At 42.9% G+C, this 16,512-nt stretch overlaps 1 protein-coding gene across 1 annotated transcript in view; it reads left to right on the forward strand.

The window, feature by feature from the left end:
* The first annotated feature begins 2,432 nt into the window (after nt 1–2,432).
* The window catches only part of PTPN9 (protein tyrosine phosphatase non-receptor type 9), a 54,061-nt gene continuing 39,981 nt past the window's right edge, over nt 2,433–16,512 (forward strand). The window contains exons 1-5 of the mRNA XM_044660249.1: nt 2,433–2,551; nt 7,225–7,234; nt 7,918–8,061; nt 9,245–9,334; nt 10,053–10,177. Of these exons, the coding sequence (XP_044516184.1) occupies nt 2,433–2,551; nt 7,225–7,234; nt 7,918–8,061; nt 9,245–9,334; nt 10,053–10,177 (488 nt within the window). The remainder of the gene's footprint in view (nt 2,552–7,224; nt 7,235–7,917; nt 8,062–9,244; nt 9,335–10,052; nt 10,178–16,512) is intronic.

Here is a 16,512-nt window from a genome sequence, read left to right on the forward strand (position 1 = left end):
AGAGAGAGAGAGAGAGAGAGAGAGAGAGAGAGAGAGAGAGAGAGAGAGAGAGAGAGAGAGAGAGAGAGAGAATCCAGAGACTTGTGGTAGGTGATTGCTTTGATCAGAGTTTTTAAGCCTTGCAGAGTCATTTTTTCTTTGTATTGATTGTTCTCATGCTTCTGTCTTCTTTCCTCTGCATGGGCTTATACTCCCTAGAATCCCCTGAAATAGTTTCTTTCGGCCACCTCATCACATTGATACACTACAATTTGTTCAGCCCTTTGTCCAAAATTCTGGGTTTTTTTTCCCCTTCCTTCTCCCTCCCCATTCTGTGCCCACTTCATGATCAGGAAGTTTGTTTTGCTTGTGACTGTTCTCTCCCTCTCAGCCCAACAACCTCCTTGTTTAGTTTGACAATACATTTCTACACCAAATTCTGTTTCTACATGTGTTCTCTCTCCCTTGCCTGTTTCAGAGGAATGCGAAGGTTCATCTGATGATTCCTTCCACTCCTTCCTCCATGTTTCTTATTCTTCTCCTGCATGTGCTCCACTTAATGAGAAAGCAAGCTCAATTGTTGGTGGAGTTGCAAACTGGTCCAATCATCCTGGAGAGTGATTTGGAACCATGCCCAAAGGGCTATAAAACTGTGCATACCCTTTGCTCTAGCAGTACCACTACTAGGTTTGTATCCCAAAGAGACCAGACATAAGGAGTAAGGACTTATATGTACAAAAATATTTATAAGCAGCTCTTTTCTGTGGTAGCAAAGAATTGGAAAATGAGGAGATGTTCATCAACTGAAATTGTGGCATAGGATTGGGATGAAATTCTATTGTGCTATAAGAAATGATGAGCAGGAGGCTGTCAGAAAAATCTGGAAAGATTTACATGAACTGATGCAAAGCGAAGTGAGTAGAACCAGACCATTGCACACAGTAAAAGCAGTATTGTACAGTGCTAACTGTGAATGACTGAGCTCTATCTTAGCAATACAGTGATCTAAGATAATTCTAAAGGATTTGTGATGAGAAATACCATTTATATCCAGGGAACAGACTGATGGAGGGAGGCTGAATGCAGGTTGAGGCATACTTTTTTAAACTTTATTTTTCTTGCTTTTTTTAAAATTGTATTTTCTTTTGCAACATGGCCAATATGGAACTTTGTTTTGTTATTACTGCACATGTATAAGTTAGAGCAAATTGCTTGCTTTCTCAAGGAATGCGGAAGGGGAAGGAGGTAGAGAATTTGGGACTCAAAATTTTTACAAAATTGTTTTTACATGTAATTGGAAATATGTATATACATATATAAATAAAAATTTTCAGAATTAAAAAAGAGAAAGGAAGGCTTGGTCCCTTTCCTCGTGTATTCCACTTGTATAACCCTCCTCTCCTCAGTTTTTACAGCTGATTCATTTACTTCTCTTTCCTCAGGCCCTCTTTCCTAGCATTTATGGATACGGCTGGCTTTAGAAATCAACTGGTTGATCAATTCTGAAGGGATAAAGAGACAAAAGAGGCCTAGCCAAATTGAAAATTAAGAAGCCAATAGACACATAGTAATGAATGTGTGGGGGAGTGTATATCTGCCAAAATACAGATACTACCTAGGCTGACAATTCTGCCAATGCTAATTTCGGATCCACATATATGATCACTTCCTTGATTTTATAAATTGTGAATTTCAGCATATTGAGTTTTCTTTAAGGTTGTATACATACAGTTGGATTGTCATGGGATCTCTAGTTTCACTCTTGGAGGAAATGTCTGGGATCGGAAGAAGAGAGTTACTTTTTGGAGCCTCAGATCTGTTCCTAAATAGCAGAAAAGGATACCTATTGTTTTCTTTCTCAAATAAATATGTGCAGACGGGCATTTAGGAGGACAAGCTTAAATCTATGTTGTTGAGTAGGCTAGAGCATGTGATGGAGGAGAACAAACAAGACCAAATTTTACCAACTGTGAGACAGTTGAAAAATGCCCTTTTTAACTGGCCTCAGACACTTCCTACTGTGTCACCTGGGCAAGTCACTTAATCCCATTTGCCTAGTCATTGCTCTTTTTTCTTAGAGTTGTACAAAGATAGAAAGTAAGGGTTTTAAAAAAAAAAGAAGGAAAAAAGACAAAGGCCTACTTAAGAGAGAAAAAATTCTTGAGAATTGATTGCAGATGAAAACTTGGGTTTGTACCCCAGATGGTGGAATTAGTGGCTGGAGAGCAAGTTTCCCATGGAAGGACCTCTTACCTCTCTTTTGGGGAGCTTAGGAGACCCAAATTGGTGGGACTACTTCCAGCCCGAGTTCCCCTGAGCCATATACTGTGCTAGCATGAAATCTTTCTGGTACTTCCACTAATTAAATCTCTTTGCATGAGATACCTACTTTATATTGACTTGAATTCTCTGCAGGAGTTTCACATTTTATAGTAGGATCCCCAAGTCTTTACATGGGTGCAGGGGTCAAGCAGCTTGGATGGATCGTCCTGTTGAGTACAGATGAGGGAGGAGCATCAGAGTCAAAAGCAAAACCTAATGAAGAGTCAGACAACTCTGTAGCCAACCGCTGGTATGATCTTGGACAAGTCCCTTACCTATTTTGGGCCTCAGTTTCCTGATTTGTAAAGTCAGTGGGTTTGGTCTAAATGTTCTGAAGTCTTCCTTTCAGTGGAAATACTCTAGTAAATGTTTCAAGCAGGGTATATATATATATATTTTATATTTCTAAAAGTGTTTGGGAAGGGCTATAACACCAGTCAGCATCTGTTGATTGATTACTAATAAGCTTGGACTTGATATAGAACACTGCCTTGGAGGTGAAAAGCCTTCTTGGCCATGCCTCATCTCTCTGATGTTCTCTCCTCTCACTAGGAAATATATTAGATGTTCATTCTGGGGAATTGCCTAGTAATCCAAAAAAATTCCAAGGTAGGGGGTTAGGGGTTAGGAATAAGACTTTCTGGCAACCCCCCCCCCCAAGACTGTAGAGCCCAGAGTTGTTTTGCTCAATAGTTTTGCTAATTCAGTGAGGGGACACGGGAAATAATAATAGTATTTGCATATTCCTTTAAGGTTTAATTATCTCATTTGATTCTCACAAACACCAGCTGGGAAGCTAAGTGGTTTAGTGGATGGAGTTGGACACCTCCAGGCAGGAAGACCCAAGTTCAAACTCACTTGCTAGCTGTGTGTGACCCTGGGCAAATCACTTTGATCTCTGTTTGCCTCAGTTTCCTTGTTTGTAAAAGTGAGTCATATTTGTTGCAAGGATCAAATGAGATAATATTTATTTGTAAACAAAAGTACTGTGCCTAGAAATCCTAGCTATTAACCCAGGGAGATAGTTGCTATTATTATCCTCATTTTGCCATTGAGAAAACTGAAGCTGAGGGAGTTGTTAAGTGACTTGCCTAGGGTGTCACAGCTGATTTGAACTCCAGTCTTCCTGGCTTTGGATCCAGCACTCCCTGCCATGCCACCAAGCTGGGAAATCTGGATGACTGCCTAGAAAGAAGCCCGTTAATAATAATGAAATTGGCCAATGTTCCATCCCAAAGCCCAAGCTCTTCCTGGGGTGCCCCCCTGGGAAAAGAATATGGAAGGGGGTGCCCAAGGGAGAACCTGAGGTTCCTTCATCAGGGAAGAATTGAAGCAGGTGGTGTCTGTGTACTTGTTGTGTCTGTAAATATCCCACTGCTGTTTACAGTACAGAACAGACTCTCTGGCTTGGGAGGGCAGGCCAAACCAGAAGGAATTGTTCCCGTGCTCCAGGCCAAGAATAACATCCTGGCCAGTAGGGGGTGGGGGTGGGGGGGCAGAGGTCAGCTTGAGGCCCTTGCACTGTTAAGCTGCAGGACATGGTGACCCCGGGAGGAATTGAATTGAAAAGAAAAAGATGGAAGTCACAACCGCCAACCCCAACCCCCAACCCCCTTTGGAGAAGGAGTGAAGGGTGGGACTCTCTCCAGCTGGCGCATTGACATATTCTTTTAGGGGGGGATCTATAGCATCCTAGCCCCACAGGGCTGAAAGGGTTTGGACCCCTGGAGCAGGGTAGCATAGGATCCTGTTCTGATCTTTCTTCTTTTTCTAGCAGCTCTGAAGAACCCTTGCAGAAGTTTCCACCCAAAATGTTCTTTCTGTCAGATGAGTAAAGAACACGGAGGACAGGTCTTTTGGCCCATTTGCCCCTGCTGTGCCCAAGGATCCCCCTCTCCCTGCTTATTCCATGTCCTCACTCTGATGCTGGCCTGTGACCAGCACAGTTTTCCCTGGGAATTCCTGAGGTTTAACTCTGCTGTCCTCTTCGAGGCCCATTTCTGTGTTGGGTTTAGCTGATCCTTGACTGGAAAAGGGGCTGAAAGCTTTTTCTGATGGCTTTTATTTCTTGCCTCTCCCAATTCGTTTTGCTCACCTCTGTTTTGATCTCTGTTATTTCTGTCCTCTGTTGGGGTCCAAGATGCCTCCTTTGGGAGACTTTAAAAGCCAGGTTCTCTTCCACAACATCGCCTTCCCTATTTGCTAATCAGCAGTGATCCCCAGGTTGACAGTGCCAGGAATGCTCTGTTTTACATCCAGTTCTTTCATGAATTCTGTTTGCTTTCAGTGCATGCTAAAGGCAGAGTAAAGGTCTTGGCCCTTTGGTATGGAAACCTGCTTTACCTGAGCCTCAGTATTCTCATCTGTCAAATGGAGTCATTTTTGCAGGGTTATTGGGAAAAAACCACTTTGTAAAGATGGGTGTGCTTTTTCAACTGAAGTACCTTACTCTCTTTTAATATCATTCTAACCCTTCTAATAGAAGTGACACTTTCCCAGTGCTTGAAGTCATGGTGGTCCATCTTTCATAGACCTCTTTCCCCTTCCCTTAACAGCTTTTTGAAAGATAGCAAATGCTTATCTGCTCTCTGTCTCAGTCTGAACCTTAGCCTCATCCAGCTGTCAGATGGGAAGTTAGGAAGACTTTTGATAATGGTAGCAGCTCCCATTCTTAGGTGTTTCAGGATTTCCTTGTAAAGCCTTCCTCATCACCACCTTATCGGCGGGGGCTCTATCCATCAGATCAGCAGAGGAGCCTGGGGACCAGATTTGCCTGGTGATGTGCACCCACACACGCCTGGCCACCCAGTGAGGAATGGACTGCCTTCTGATAAGAATGGGCAAAATGTGAATGTAGTTTAAGAAATGTGAGTGAAGGTCCTTGTGTGAAGTAGAAATCGAGAAGACTTTGAAAATCCCCAGGTTTAACCTCTTTAGCCACTATTCAAGAAACCAGGAAGCCATTTTAAATGAGTGTCAACTTGGAAAAACACAAAACTACTAAAGCAGTCAGAAAAACCGAGTCTTTAATCAGGAAAGAGAGAAGTCCATAATAACTGGCCCCTATGCAGAGCCAAGCACCAAATACTACACAGAGTCAAAACCCTGGGACTCCAGGGCCAGTATCTCTGGGAGGATCGCTGGGCTAGAAGATTCTCCAAAGAATAATAGAACTTGGGAGATCTTTTATACCCTTTGGGGAACTCAAGACGTCAAACTTACACTGTCTGGTTGCAAACAGGCTTGGGAAAGAGGCTGTTGCCAGGGGCTGGAACGATACTAAAAGGATGGTTCCTGCGCTGGTGTTGGTCTTCTTGGGAATGGATCTCTGATACAATGGGGGAAACTTCTAAGACTAAACAGGTAGTCACATTTGATTAGATCCTCTGGCCCCACCTAAGCTGGGATCATCAAGGCCTATTGTTCAGTTTAAAATGAGTGAGTCTGGGACTTCACTCGGTCAAGTTCTCTTGGGACAGGGGCAAATTTGGGGCTCCCCAAAAAAAAAAACCATTTGAAAAGAGAGAAAAAGTACAGTCCCCAAATAAAAAGCTCCAAAAGCAAAAATCCCCAAAGCCTCAGCTTACAGAAACACCCTTTACTTGTAGGAAAATACAACCCTCAGGCTAAGTGACACATTCACCCTGGTCTAGTTCCAGCCTTCCTGAAGGAGGTTATCACCAAATTAACCTCTTTTAGCCAATGATCAAGGGTAAGAATCAGGTTTTAATCTGCATACAAACTCGGATACATTTTGGGTACAGGACAGACTAGCCACTATTATGTTTTCCGGAGTTTCTAGCTCACCTGTTCTCTTGGGCAAGCAGCCCTTTGAATGCAAATGAAAGCAGGCTAGGGTTACTTGGGAAGGAAACTGGGGAAAGGGGTTATAGAACAGGGAAGAGGCTATTAGCCTAGCCTCGGATTCATAAAACTAATTCCTATATCACTAGACTACAGTGTTAAATATTTTTTAAAGTACAAACTCAAAAGATATTCCCAAACACCAAAAATACTTTGTATAGTAGACACTTGGTTGCTTCTGATAGTAAAGACAGAAGTTGTTTCTGACTCAGGCCAAAGGTACTTAACAGGCCGTTGTATTCTGAATGGAGCGGGCCAATCTTGTCCTGCCAGGGATGCTGTCTCCGAGACCAGCTTTCCTAACTCTTTCTGGGGTCCTCGGCATATACGTTTTGGAGATATTAATATTGCTAATATACTTGAGAATAACACATTCATTTCTCACTCTACTCATCCTCCTCTGGGAGTAGCCCTGAGCAGGGAGCTGGATGTGTGAAGAGAAAAAATGGCCCAGAACCTGCCCTTAATGAGCTAGCAGTTTACCAGCAGAGGGGCCCTCATCACATGTATTAATGTACTCCACTAAGCCAAGTGGGAGGTGGCATTGACAGGTCCACAGAAAATAGGGGGAAATTATTTTAAAATACTATCCCAGACTGGCAGAAGTGGAAAGGCCCTTGGGGGCTACCTAGCCAACTCATACCTAAACAAGAATCCCCTCAAAGACACATCTGGTCACTATCTGGCACCACAGTGCACAGAGCTCTGGGTCTAGAGTTGGGAAGATGCTAGTTCTAATCCAGCCTCAGATATTTAAGCAAGTCATAGCTGCCTTCCTCAGTTTCCTCCATTGTAAAATGGGGAGAATGCTAACATATTCTATGATTGCTGTGAAGATCAAAGGAGACCTCAACCTCTGTAAAATGCTTAGCACAGTGCCTGGCACATAGCAGGCATTTCATGCTCATTCCCTGGCAAGGATTCTCTCAGCCTTCACTTAAAAGACCTCCATGTGAGGAAGCCCATGGCTTCTCTGATTAGGCTCTCGGATGGTGTTAATTATAATGGACCCTTATAACTTCCCGCATTTGGACTGCTTCTCCCCCTCCATTCGTGCAGGCATACATGTGTAAGTGTGTGTGCCTATGTGTGTGCGTGTCTATGTGTCTATATTCTATGTCTGTGTCTAGGTCTGTGTGTCTAAATTCTGTGTCTGTGTGTATGTCTGTGTGTGTCACTGTTGGTGGATTTCCCAGCAGCAAAGTCTCACGGGGTCAGTCAGAAAGGGAAGGGATTGGCCTTTGAGGCTGCCACAGCCTTCCCAGTGGCCCTGCTGTTCTCAGTGACTCTCAGGGCACTGACTCTTTTCTCATTGGCTGCTGGGGCAGAAGGAGAAGCTGAGACGGCTGGACCGTGTGGACACCCTGGCTCCTCAGGGTCTGACTGCCCTTATTCTTTCTCTTCTTGTGTTTTTCTGGTCCCTTGGAGCCAGTAATTTGCATCTCCTTTGGGAGCCTGGGTCTCCCACTTGATTCTTTCTTCATCTATCTTTGACCCCACCTTCCTCTGTGAACCTGGCCCTGGCTTCTAGCCTCTTGAGCAACCTTGAGATTTAACTCTTTGTGGGTGGCAGACAGTTGCTATTGAAGTGATTCTCCATCTCCAGTAGAGGTCTTGGGGCTTAAAGTTGTCACTTCCTTATCTGGACGAGGCATAGGGGGACTAGAGATTTGTTTTTTATTTTAATATCCAGGTTCCTTTTTTTTTTTTTTTTAACCATTTTATCTTTTGTTTTCTTTCTCTGTCAAACAGGCCACCAAGCAGTTTCTAGAGGAGATTAACAAGTGGACAGTTCAGTACAATGTGTCTCCGCTCTCTTGGAACCTGGCTGTCAGGTTCCTCATGGCCAGAAAGTTTGATGTCCTCCGGGCTATTGAATTGTTCCACGCCTACAGGGTATGTAGTTGTGGGTTTAACTTGAAATATGTGAGCTGGGCTGTTCCAGAGCTGGGTGTGGGATGGATATAGGTTAACCATGCCATATGTCCTTCCATATCATTTATAGGGAGAGGATTGTGCTATTTGGTTTTATTGCCTAAATGATTAGTCTGGTTTGGAAAAGGAACGTATAGGCTCTTTTGTTTTGGACCGCTCTAGCTCTAAGTCTCTACTCTTCTGGTGGATGTCTACCCTCTGAGTTTGGATTTTTGCATTCCCTGCTGACTTTTTGGGGTGTGGGTTCACCTATCCTCTGCCTATATTAATTTCTTTTTTTTTTTTTAACTCTTACTTTCCATCTTAGAATCAATACTGGGTATTGGTTCCAAGACAGAAGAGTAGTAAGGACTAGGCAATGGGGGTTAAGTGACATGCCCAGGGTCACATAGCTAGGAAGTGTCTGAGATCAGATTTGAACCCAGGATCTCCCATCTCTACACCTTGATCTCAATCCACTGAGTCACCTAGCAGCCCCCACATAACCAAGATTCGACCTTGAAATGACTGCCATTCTATCAGCATTTTAATTAACTGGTATCTGTTTTTAAAAGATGCTGACCTTGCCCCGGAGATACTGATAGATCCATCTCTTTTTTTAAAAAAATGAATTTTCTTTTATTCTTGTAAAGTCTCTCTTTTCCAGGACTGGTTCTTCAACTTTCACAAAAAAAAAAATAGTTTCCAAAGGAAATCCCTTTCAGGGAAACATAGAGATTGTTGCTCTGGGGTTAGAAAATCATTCTGGCAAGCTGCCCAAAACATTTGCTGAATTCAGAGGGATTTTTGCCATTGAAATAATTGTATGAGCCTCAGGAGCAAGAATTACTAACTTACTGGTCAGCCTGTTGCTCTAGCAGTAAACCCCGAGGCTTTCTGAACATGGAGGTTAGGGCAAGGGAGATCTAGAACACTTCAGATTGCCCTTTGGTACAAGGGGTCCTGCCAGTCTTGAAGTGACCGTGGACATATCTTAGAACCCCAGAGAGTTGGTGTGCAGTGCCAAGACCTCTTCATCTCAGGGCATGAAGTCACTCATTACTCTTGCCTAGCAGGAAGGGGATTTAACAAGCAGTTTACTAGGGAAACATTCTGAAAACACTTAACTATCAGATGTGCTCACTGGATCGGGCTTCCTTTTTAGGAAATGCGACGGAAAGAAGGAATCGTCAAGCTGAAGCCTCATGAGGACCCTCTCCGTTCAGAAATCCTCAGTGGGAAGTTCACGATCCTAGTGAGTGCTGTGGTCATTGCATCTGGCTTACTCAATCCGCAGGCCACTTCCCCTGCCCTCCTGATTTGGACCCTTGGTTTTTTGTCCTGAGCCTAACATCAACAGGAGGGCAGGGGAGGCTGCTGTGCAAGTCAGATGCAAGCTTCTTTTTGTAATGATTCAGCAAGGGTGTCCTGACCTGGAGACATGAGAGAGAACACAGCCATTTAGCCTGCCAGCTTGCTGGGGGAGCGGCCACTGAAGGGAGTCCAACTCCAGCTGGCCACTTGTTAGGGCCAAATGATGGTATTTCGAAGACAGCTTATGCTGGCCATGCCCTTGCCCCTCTGGGCAGAGATATCTTCCAGCTCAAGGAGAGGAGGTCTGTAGGGTCCTGCTCTGTGATTCTTCCATCTTCCCCCTTTTCTTCCTGTTCTACTTGGAGAAAAAAGAGATTTAATTAGAACAGATCTGTGACCACTGTCAAGGACAGATATAAATGGACAGGAAAAAACAAACAAACATGGCATTTGAACTGTCCATCAGGTGAGCAGCATGGGGCAGACAGACCTGCTCTACAGTGAAGGGATGCCACAGGAAACAGTTTTCCTTCTTTCTGAAGAAGTTGAGCAGGTCAAGCCAGGGCGATTGGCCAGAATCTCTGCAGAATGAACCCTCAGAAGGACTTTTGCTGTGCCCTAACTTGATTCCTTAACATTTCTTCTCCTTTTCTTCCTAGAACACACGGGATCCCTCTGGAGCTTCCATCGCCCTCTTCACTGCTAAGTTACATCATCCTCATAAATCCTCCCAACATGTGGTACTCCAGGCTCTGTTTTACCTGCTGGACAGAGCAATGGATAGGTGAGTTCTTGGGGGAATCACTCCATATCTACTGACTACTGCTAATCCTTGGCAAATCCTTAATTTAATTCCTTTTTATAGTCTGTACTAGCAACTGCAGTGTACCTGGAATGGATCGGTGGGCTGAACCTTGTATATTATTTAGTAAGGGAAAATGTAAAATCCTATAGTTAGGTTAATAATTATCATTTGTACAGGTACAGGATGGGAGAGACCTAACTAAGCATTAGTGTGTGTGAAAGAGTCCAGGGTGGGGCAGAGAAGATGTCTCCGAGAACTGAAAAATAAGCAAGAGTCAGTAATGTGATGAGTCAGCTACAAAAATGAATGCAGGGGGCAGCTTGGTGGCTCAGGGGATTAAGAGCCAGGTCTAGAGCTGGGAGGTCCTGGGTTCAAACTTGATCTCAGATACTTCCTAGCTATATGACTCTGGGCAAGTCGCTTAACCCTCCTTGCCTAGCCTTTACTGCTCTTCTGCCTTGGAGCCAACTCATACTATTGATTCTAAGATGGAAGGTAAAAAAAAACTTAATCTCAGATGCAGTAATAGAAAGGTTGTGTCCTGACCCAAGGACCTTGTAGCCCTACCATGTTCTTTCCTGGGCACAGTACTTCAGGACTATTGACTTCAATTCTGAGCACATTTTAAGAAAAATCTAGGAGGCTGGCCAGGAGGAAGGGGAAGGGTGACTCACCACCATGTCACCTGAGGATTTGTCAAAGGAAGACTTGAAGGGAATACCAGAGCTGTTGTCAGATATCCTAAAGGCTGGCTTGCCTGTCAGAGTGGTGTCAAACTTGTTCTGTTTGACAATGAAAATCAGACCTCTGAGCAATGGAATGAGGCTATAGAGAAGCAGATTTTAGCTCAATTTAAGGAAAAACTTCCTCATTCCTGGAGGTGAGCAAAGTGAACAGGCCTGTTGGGGAAGCTGGGAGTTCCCATCACTGGAGACTTCAGAGTTCTTGTAGGCCAGTTGGCTTTAGAGGTCCCTTCCAACACTTAGAGGATTTTATTCCATCTGCTCAGTCTTTTACTAGGAACTGTGAGGGTTACAAATAAAGGTAAGACATGGTACAATCTGCCTTCCAAGGTGCTCCGAACTTAACTTAGCCCTACCGATGTGGGTAGTATTCAGTCTTTGTTTTCTGGGTTCTGTGAAAGGGCTCATGGTTCTAATGATCAGCTGGTCATGTAATAACTAGTATCTTATGGTAGACAGAGGGCTAGGGTTTTAGCTCTAGCTCAGTCCCTAGAAAGCAGGGTCACCTTAGATAGGTTCCTTCCGGGCCTCAGTTCCTTCATCTAAGAGGTGTCCTGGATGAGGAGTTCTTCAAACCTTTCTTGTGTTCTGGGCCCCTTGGCAGGCAGCCTAGGGAAGGAAGCCTACGGGCCCCTTCTCAGAATCATGTTTTTTAAACCACAGAGCAAAATACATAGGATACAAAGAACACTAATTATGTTGAAATACAGTTATCAGAATGACAAAAAAGCAAACCAAAAAAACCAAGTTCACAAACCTTAGGTGAAGAAACTCTCCCCTAGATAATTTCCTGGTCCCCTTAACCTCTCAAATACAGGGGAAGTAGACACACATGTGTTGGTTTCTCATCATCCTGCCTCCTTTATACAGATGATTCTGCCCACCATGTACCTTGGGCAGCCCTCCATACCATTCACCCTTTCTCTTTCATGGACAGGCATCACCTTGGCTACTTTAACCATGGGTAAATACTCTGCTTTTACCAACAGAAAGTCAAATGTCCCTGTTGATTGAATAATACCAATATTATTCATTATTCAATTCAATTCAATTATTCAATATTACTTAGCATTTGTATAATACTTAAATTTTTTTTCTGTAGTGCTTTTTGATCTCATTTGAACTTTATAATAATATTTTGAGGCCCAGACTGGGACAATGTAACCTAGTTGAGGATTCATCATGTGATTGAATTGGTGTGGGGAGACAGGTCTTTTGAGCTCCTGGTCCAAGATTTTTTCAACTACGTAAGATTTTTTACCTTCCTTGTTAGCAAATTCCATACCCTGTTCATTAAATTATGATGATATAAGTTCTGGGTCTTTCTGGTGCTTATCTCTTAAGTATATTTCTTAAAAATTCCATTCAGCTGGGCACTGGAAATAAAATGAAAAATGACTCATTTGTTGATTATGAAGGAGCTCCTCATAGTTGGGGAAAAGAGATGGGAATACCACGTGTCTGTACTTGCTCGTATAAAGCCTTGAATATACATTTGTGTGATTACAGTAATTAAGAGAACCCAGAAGTGCTTCCCTTTAGTACATTCTGTCTGTGAGTCACTCTTAGGAGTACACAGGTTACTAAGGACCTTAAAGTATACATTCAAGAAGACACTCATGGCCTTTTTCACTCACACATAGAGTGAAATGACTTCTATTAGAGAGGTACAAATAAAATTCTACAGGCATTCAGAGGAGGGAAAAAATCAAATTACTTTTTGTAGGAGTTGGAGTAGGAAGAAAGAAGGGAAGATTTAACAGAAGAGTTGTTGTTTGAGTAGAACCTTGAAGGATGGATTGTGGTTTTTTTTGTTTTTTTTTAAACCCTTAATTTCTGTGTATTGACTTATAGGTGGAAGAGTGGTAAGGGTAGGCCAATGGGGGTCAAGTGATTTGCCCAGGGTCACACAGCTGGGAAGTGTCTGAGGCCAGATTTGAACCTAGGACCTCCCGTCTCCAGGCCTGGCTCTCAATCCACTGAGCTACCCAGCTGCCCCCAGGATGGATTGTGTTTTGATGGTTATAGGAATATTATTTCAGGTAGGAGGAATGGTGTGAGCTGGGAGTTGATTTACTAAGTAGATAGTGAGCACCATTGAAAGATTTTTGAGGGATTGTATGATCTGAGCTGTTTGTTAGGAAAGTTATTCTGGAAATCTGAATTGGCACATGGCACACAAACTGGAGACAAATGGACTATTTAAGAGGCTATTCTATTGCCCCAGAGGAGAACTAATGAGAACCTGAACCAGGGTGATGGCAGTGCCAAAGACAAGGGGATGCCTAGAATTGATAGGCATTAGTGACACTGCATACAGGGAGTGCATTGAGAGAGAAAGAGCACATGACCCTGGGAGTAAGGGTCTGGGTAACCAGGGAAATGATTGTCATTGGTAGAAATGGGGATGTCCAAGGAAGAACAGGTTTGTGGCATCATCAGATGGGTTCTTTGGCTTGGCATGTGCTGAATTTGAAGTGTTATTTAGTGGCATGTTTAGCCAGTTGGAAATGAGGATACGAAAGTGAGAAGAGAGGATGAAATGTTGGGCATAGAGATCCACTTAGGGGTGCTTATAGAAAAGATCATTAAGGGGGAATCACATAAAAAAAAAACACTTAAAGAATGAGAAGAAGAGAGTGAAAAGTTATTACAGAGAACCAGAAAAGAGTAGCAGTGCTGAAGTCAAGGGAGGAAGGTGTCTCCAATATTTGCCAAGCTAGAGGTGGAGGAGGATGGGATGTGGCTCTTGTCTAGCCATTGGGAAGGCATCGTTGAACTTGGAGAAGCCAGGCAGTTGACTAGGGACATGAGGGAGACCGTGAGATTCTTTCTTTGAAGGAATAGCTGTTAGTTTTGTTGAATTTCTCCCATGCTCTGGAAACATCATGGATCATTACAGGCTTATGACATTGAACAAGTAGATTCACCTCCCAAGCTTCAGTTTGCTCATTTGCCAAACCTCACAAAGTTGTTTTGGGAATGATACTGTGTCCACGTGAGAGCCCAGCTATGAGGAAAGCTCTTTGTAAATTGGCTTTTCTGGGACTCAATTTCCTCAACTGTAAAATTAGGATAATAACATCCCCACCTGCCAGAGCTGTTGTAAGGATTAAATTGACAAGGGCTTAGCACAGTACCTGGCGCATAGTAGATGTTTAGTAAGGGCTTATTTCCTTCCTGTCTGTGATTTTCATGGCTTGTCTCTAATTGATACACATTTGGATGGCATGATATTCCCCCCCTGAAAACTCACTCATGGGTTGGCATGGGAATTCCAGAGTCACTTTCTTCTCAAAGCAGGGATCTGGAATGGCCAAGATCTTCCTCCCCATGAGTGGTTTCTAGTAAGACTCTCAAAATGTGTTTATTTCATAGGAAGAGCTTCTCACAGAAGTGGCATTTTGCCTTCTTCCCATAGGCACACTGGAGAATTTTGTGACAGTTCCTTGTCACAGAGGGTTGGGGGTCCTTTGTATAATGACTCAGAGCTTTCTTTTTCCAGATGGGTATTAATGACCTCATTAATTTATTAGAATCATGGAAATTATAGGTCAGTTAGGTACCTAAGGTTCAGAGAAGCTAAAGTGATTTACACTAGATCACCCAGATAGATAATCATGGGTAAAGATGGGACAAAAGGCCCCCAACCAGATTTCTCAGGTCTTGTGCTTTCCTCCTGTACCCTATTTATTGTTCTAAAATGTTCTTTTCATTATGTCATTTCTCTGCTTTAAAATCCTGAATGGCTGCCCATTACCAGCTAGGCCTTGAGACAGGAGGTCCCGAATTCAGATCTGGTGTCAGACACTTCCTAGCTGTGTGATTCTGTGCAAATCACTTAACCCCAATTGCCTAGCCCTTACCCACTCTTCTGCCTTGGAACCAATACACAATATTGATTCTAAGATGGAAGGTAAGGGTTAAAAAACAACAACAACAACCTTCAAAGACTGTCTATTAGAGGATAAACTTAGTACTCCTTTGCTGGGGATTCAGGGACTTCTGTCATTTGGCTTTGGTTTGCCCAATTTACCTTTAACACCTCTGATTCAAGTCCATCCTGAATGACTTGTGTATTGCCGCCCCCAAAAAGGCCAGCCATAAACATTTTTATTTCAATGCCTTCACCTTACAGTTCCTCTTTTCTCTTTATATCCAAATCCTACATTCCCTTCAAGATCTAGTTCAGATTTAGCCATATCCATGAAGCTCTCCTTGAACTCCTAAAGTACCTACAATCAGATACCATTCAATTGATCATGTCATTTTTTTTGCAGTTATTTAACTTCTTATTTCTGTACGCCTGATCTCCCGAACAGATTAATAAGCTTCCATATTTTATATAGTTCTTTGTATTGCTCTCAATGTCCCACCCTAGTGCTGTAAAGATAGGAAAGAAATGCTCAGTGGGTTAGATGAGTAAGTGTTTAAATAAATGAATAAATGAATGATTAAGTGAGAATGATCATCTTGTTATTTCTCAGTCCATGCCTCATAATTAAGAGAACAGAAGTCAGAAATATACTAGAGACCATGGTTTATTTTGTTGGGAATGTTGAACATCCCCATGGAAAGGGTAACATTTTGTTGGATTTATATTTATTTAAGGTTTCTCTATAAAGTTCAGCTGTGGGGTCTAGGGTATTTAGTGTGAGCAGTATAAATCCCAGCCTCGATTTTACACATTCTGTTTTGTTTTTTTTTTAAACCCTTGTACTTCGGTGTATTGGCTCATAGGTGGAAGAGTGGTAAGGGTGGGCAATGGGGGTCAAGTGACTTGCCCAGGGTCACACAGCTGGGAAGTGACTGAGGCCGGGTTTGAACCTAGGACCTCCTGTCTCTAGGCCTGACTCTCACTCCACTGAGCTACCCAGCTGCCCCCACACATTCTGTTTTATTCTCAGTCTTGTGTGTGTTTTTATCCCCTTGTTGTATTCCAGGATGTTGAATGGAAAAGGAGATTCCAGTTACCTTGAACTGGGGACTCTGTGAGCTTATAGAAAGATGGAAAACCCCCAGATTCAGTTAGACTTCCTAAGAACTCTGTGAAAGTTCCCCCAAATAATTTTGGTCTCTCTGACGTGTGTGTGTGTGTGTGTGTGTGTGTGTGTGTTTTAAAAGGAAAAACTTGTATCAGATACTTATGGAATAGGAGGAATAGGTTCCCAGTCTAGTGCTCTTTCTGCTTTCCTTTGGGTAGAATTCTGGATTTGACTCAGGTGTGCAGACTATTGGATCCAGACCAGTATCAACCTGATTGGGTTGGAAGGCCTCATGGACAGGAGGGATCAAAGGATTATACTAGTTAGTGTTCTCCCTGAGCAAAAAGTAACAAGAGCACCACTCCCAGTATGTGTTTCTTTCACAAGCCTCTTCCATTTCTTTTCTTTTTTTTTTTAATTTAAAATTTAAAATTTAAATTTTTTATTTTGAATATTTTCCCAGAGTTACATATTTCATGTTCTTTCCCTCTCCCTCAAACCCTCCTAACCCCCCTTAGCCGATGCACAATTGCACTGGGTTTGACATGTATCATTAATCAAGACCTAATTCCATATTATTAATAAT

This window comes from Gracilinanus agilis, chromosome 2, assembly GCF_016433145.1.
Source record: "Gracilinanus agilis isolate LMUSP501 chromosome 2, AgileGrace, whole genome shotgun sequence".
NCBI lineage: Eukaryota > Metazoa > Chordata > Mammalia > Didelphimorphia > Didelphidae > Gracilinanus > Gracilinanus agilis.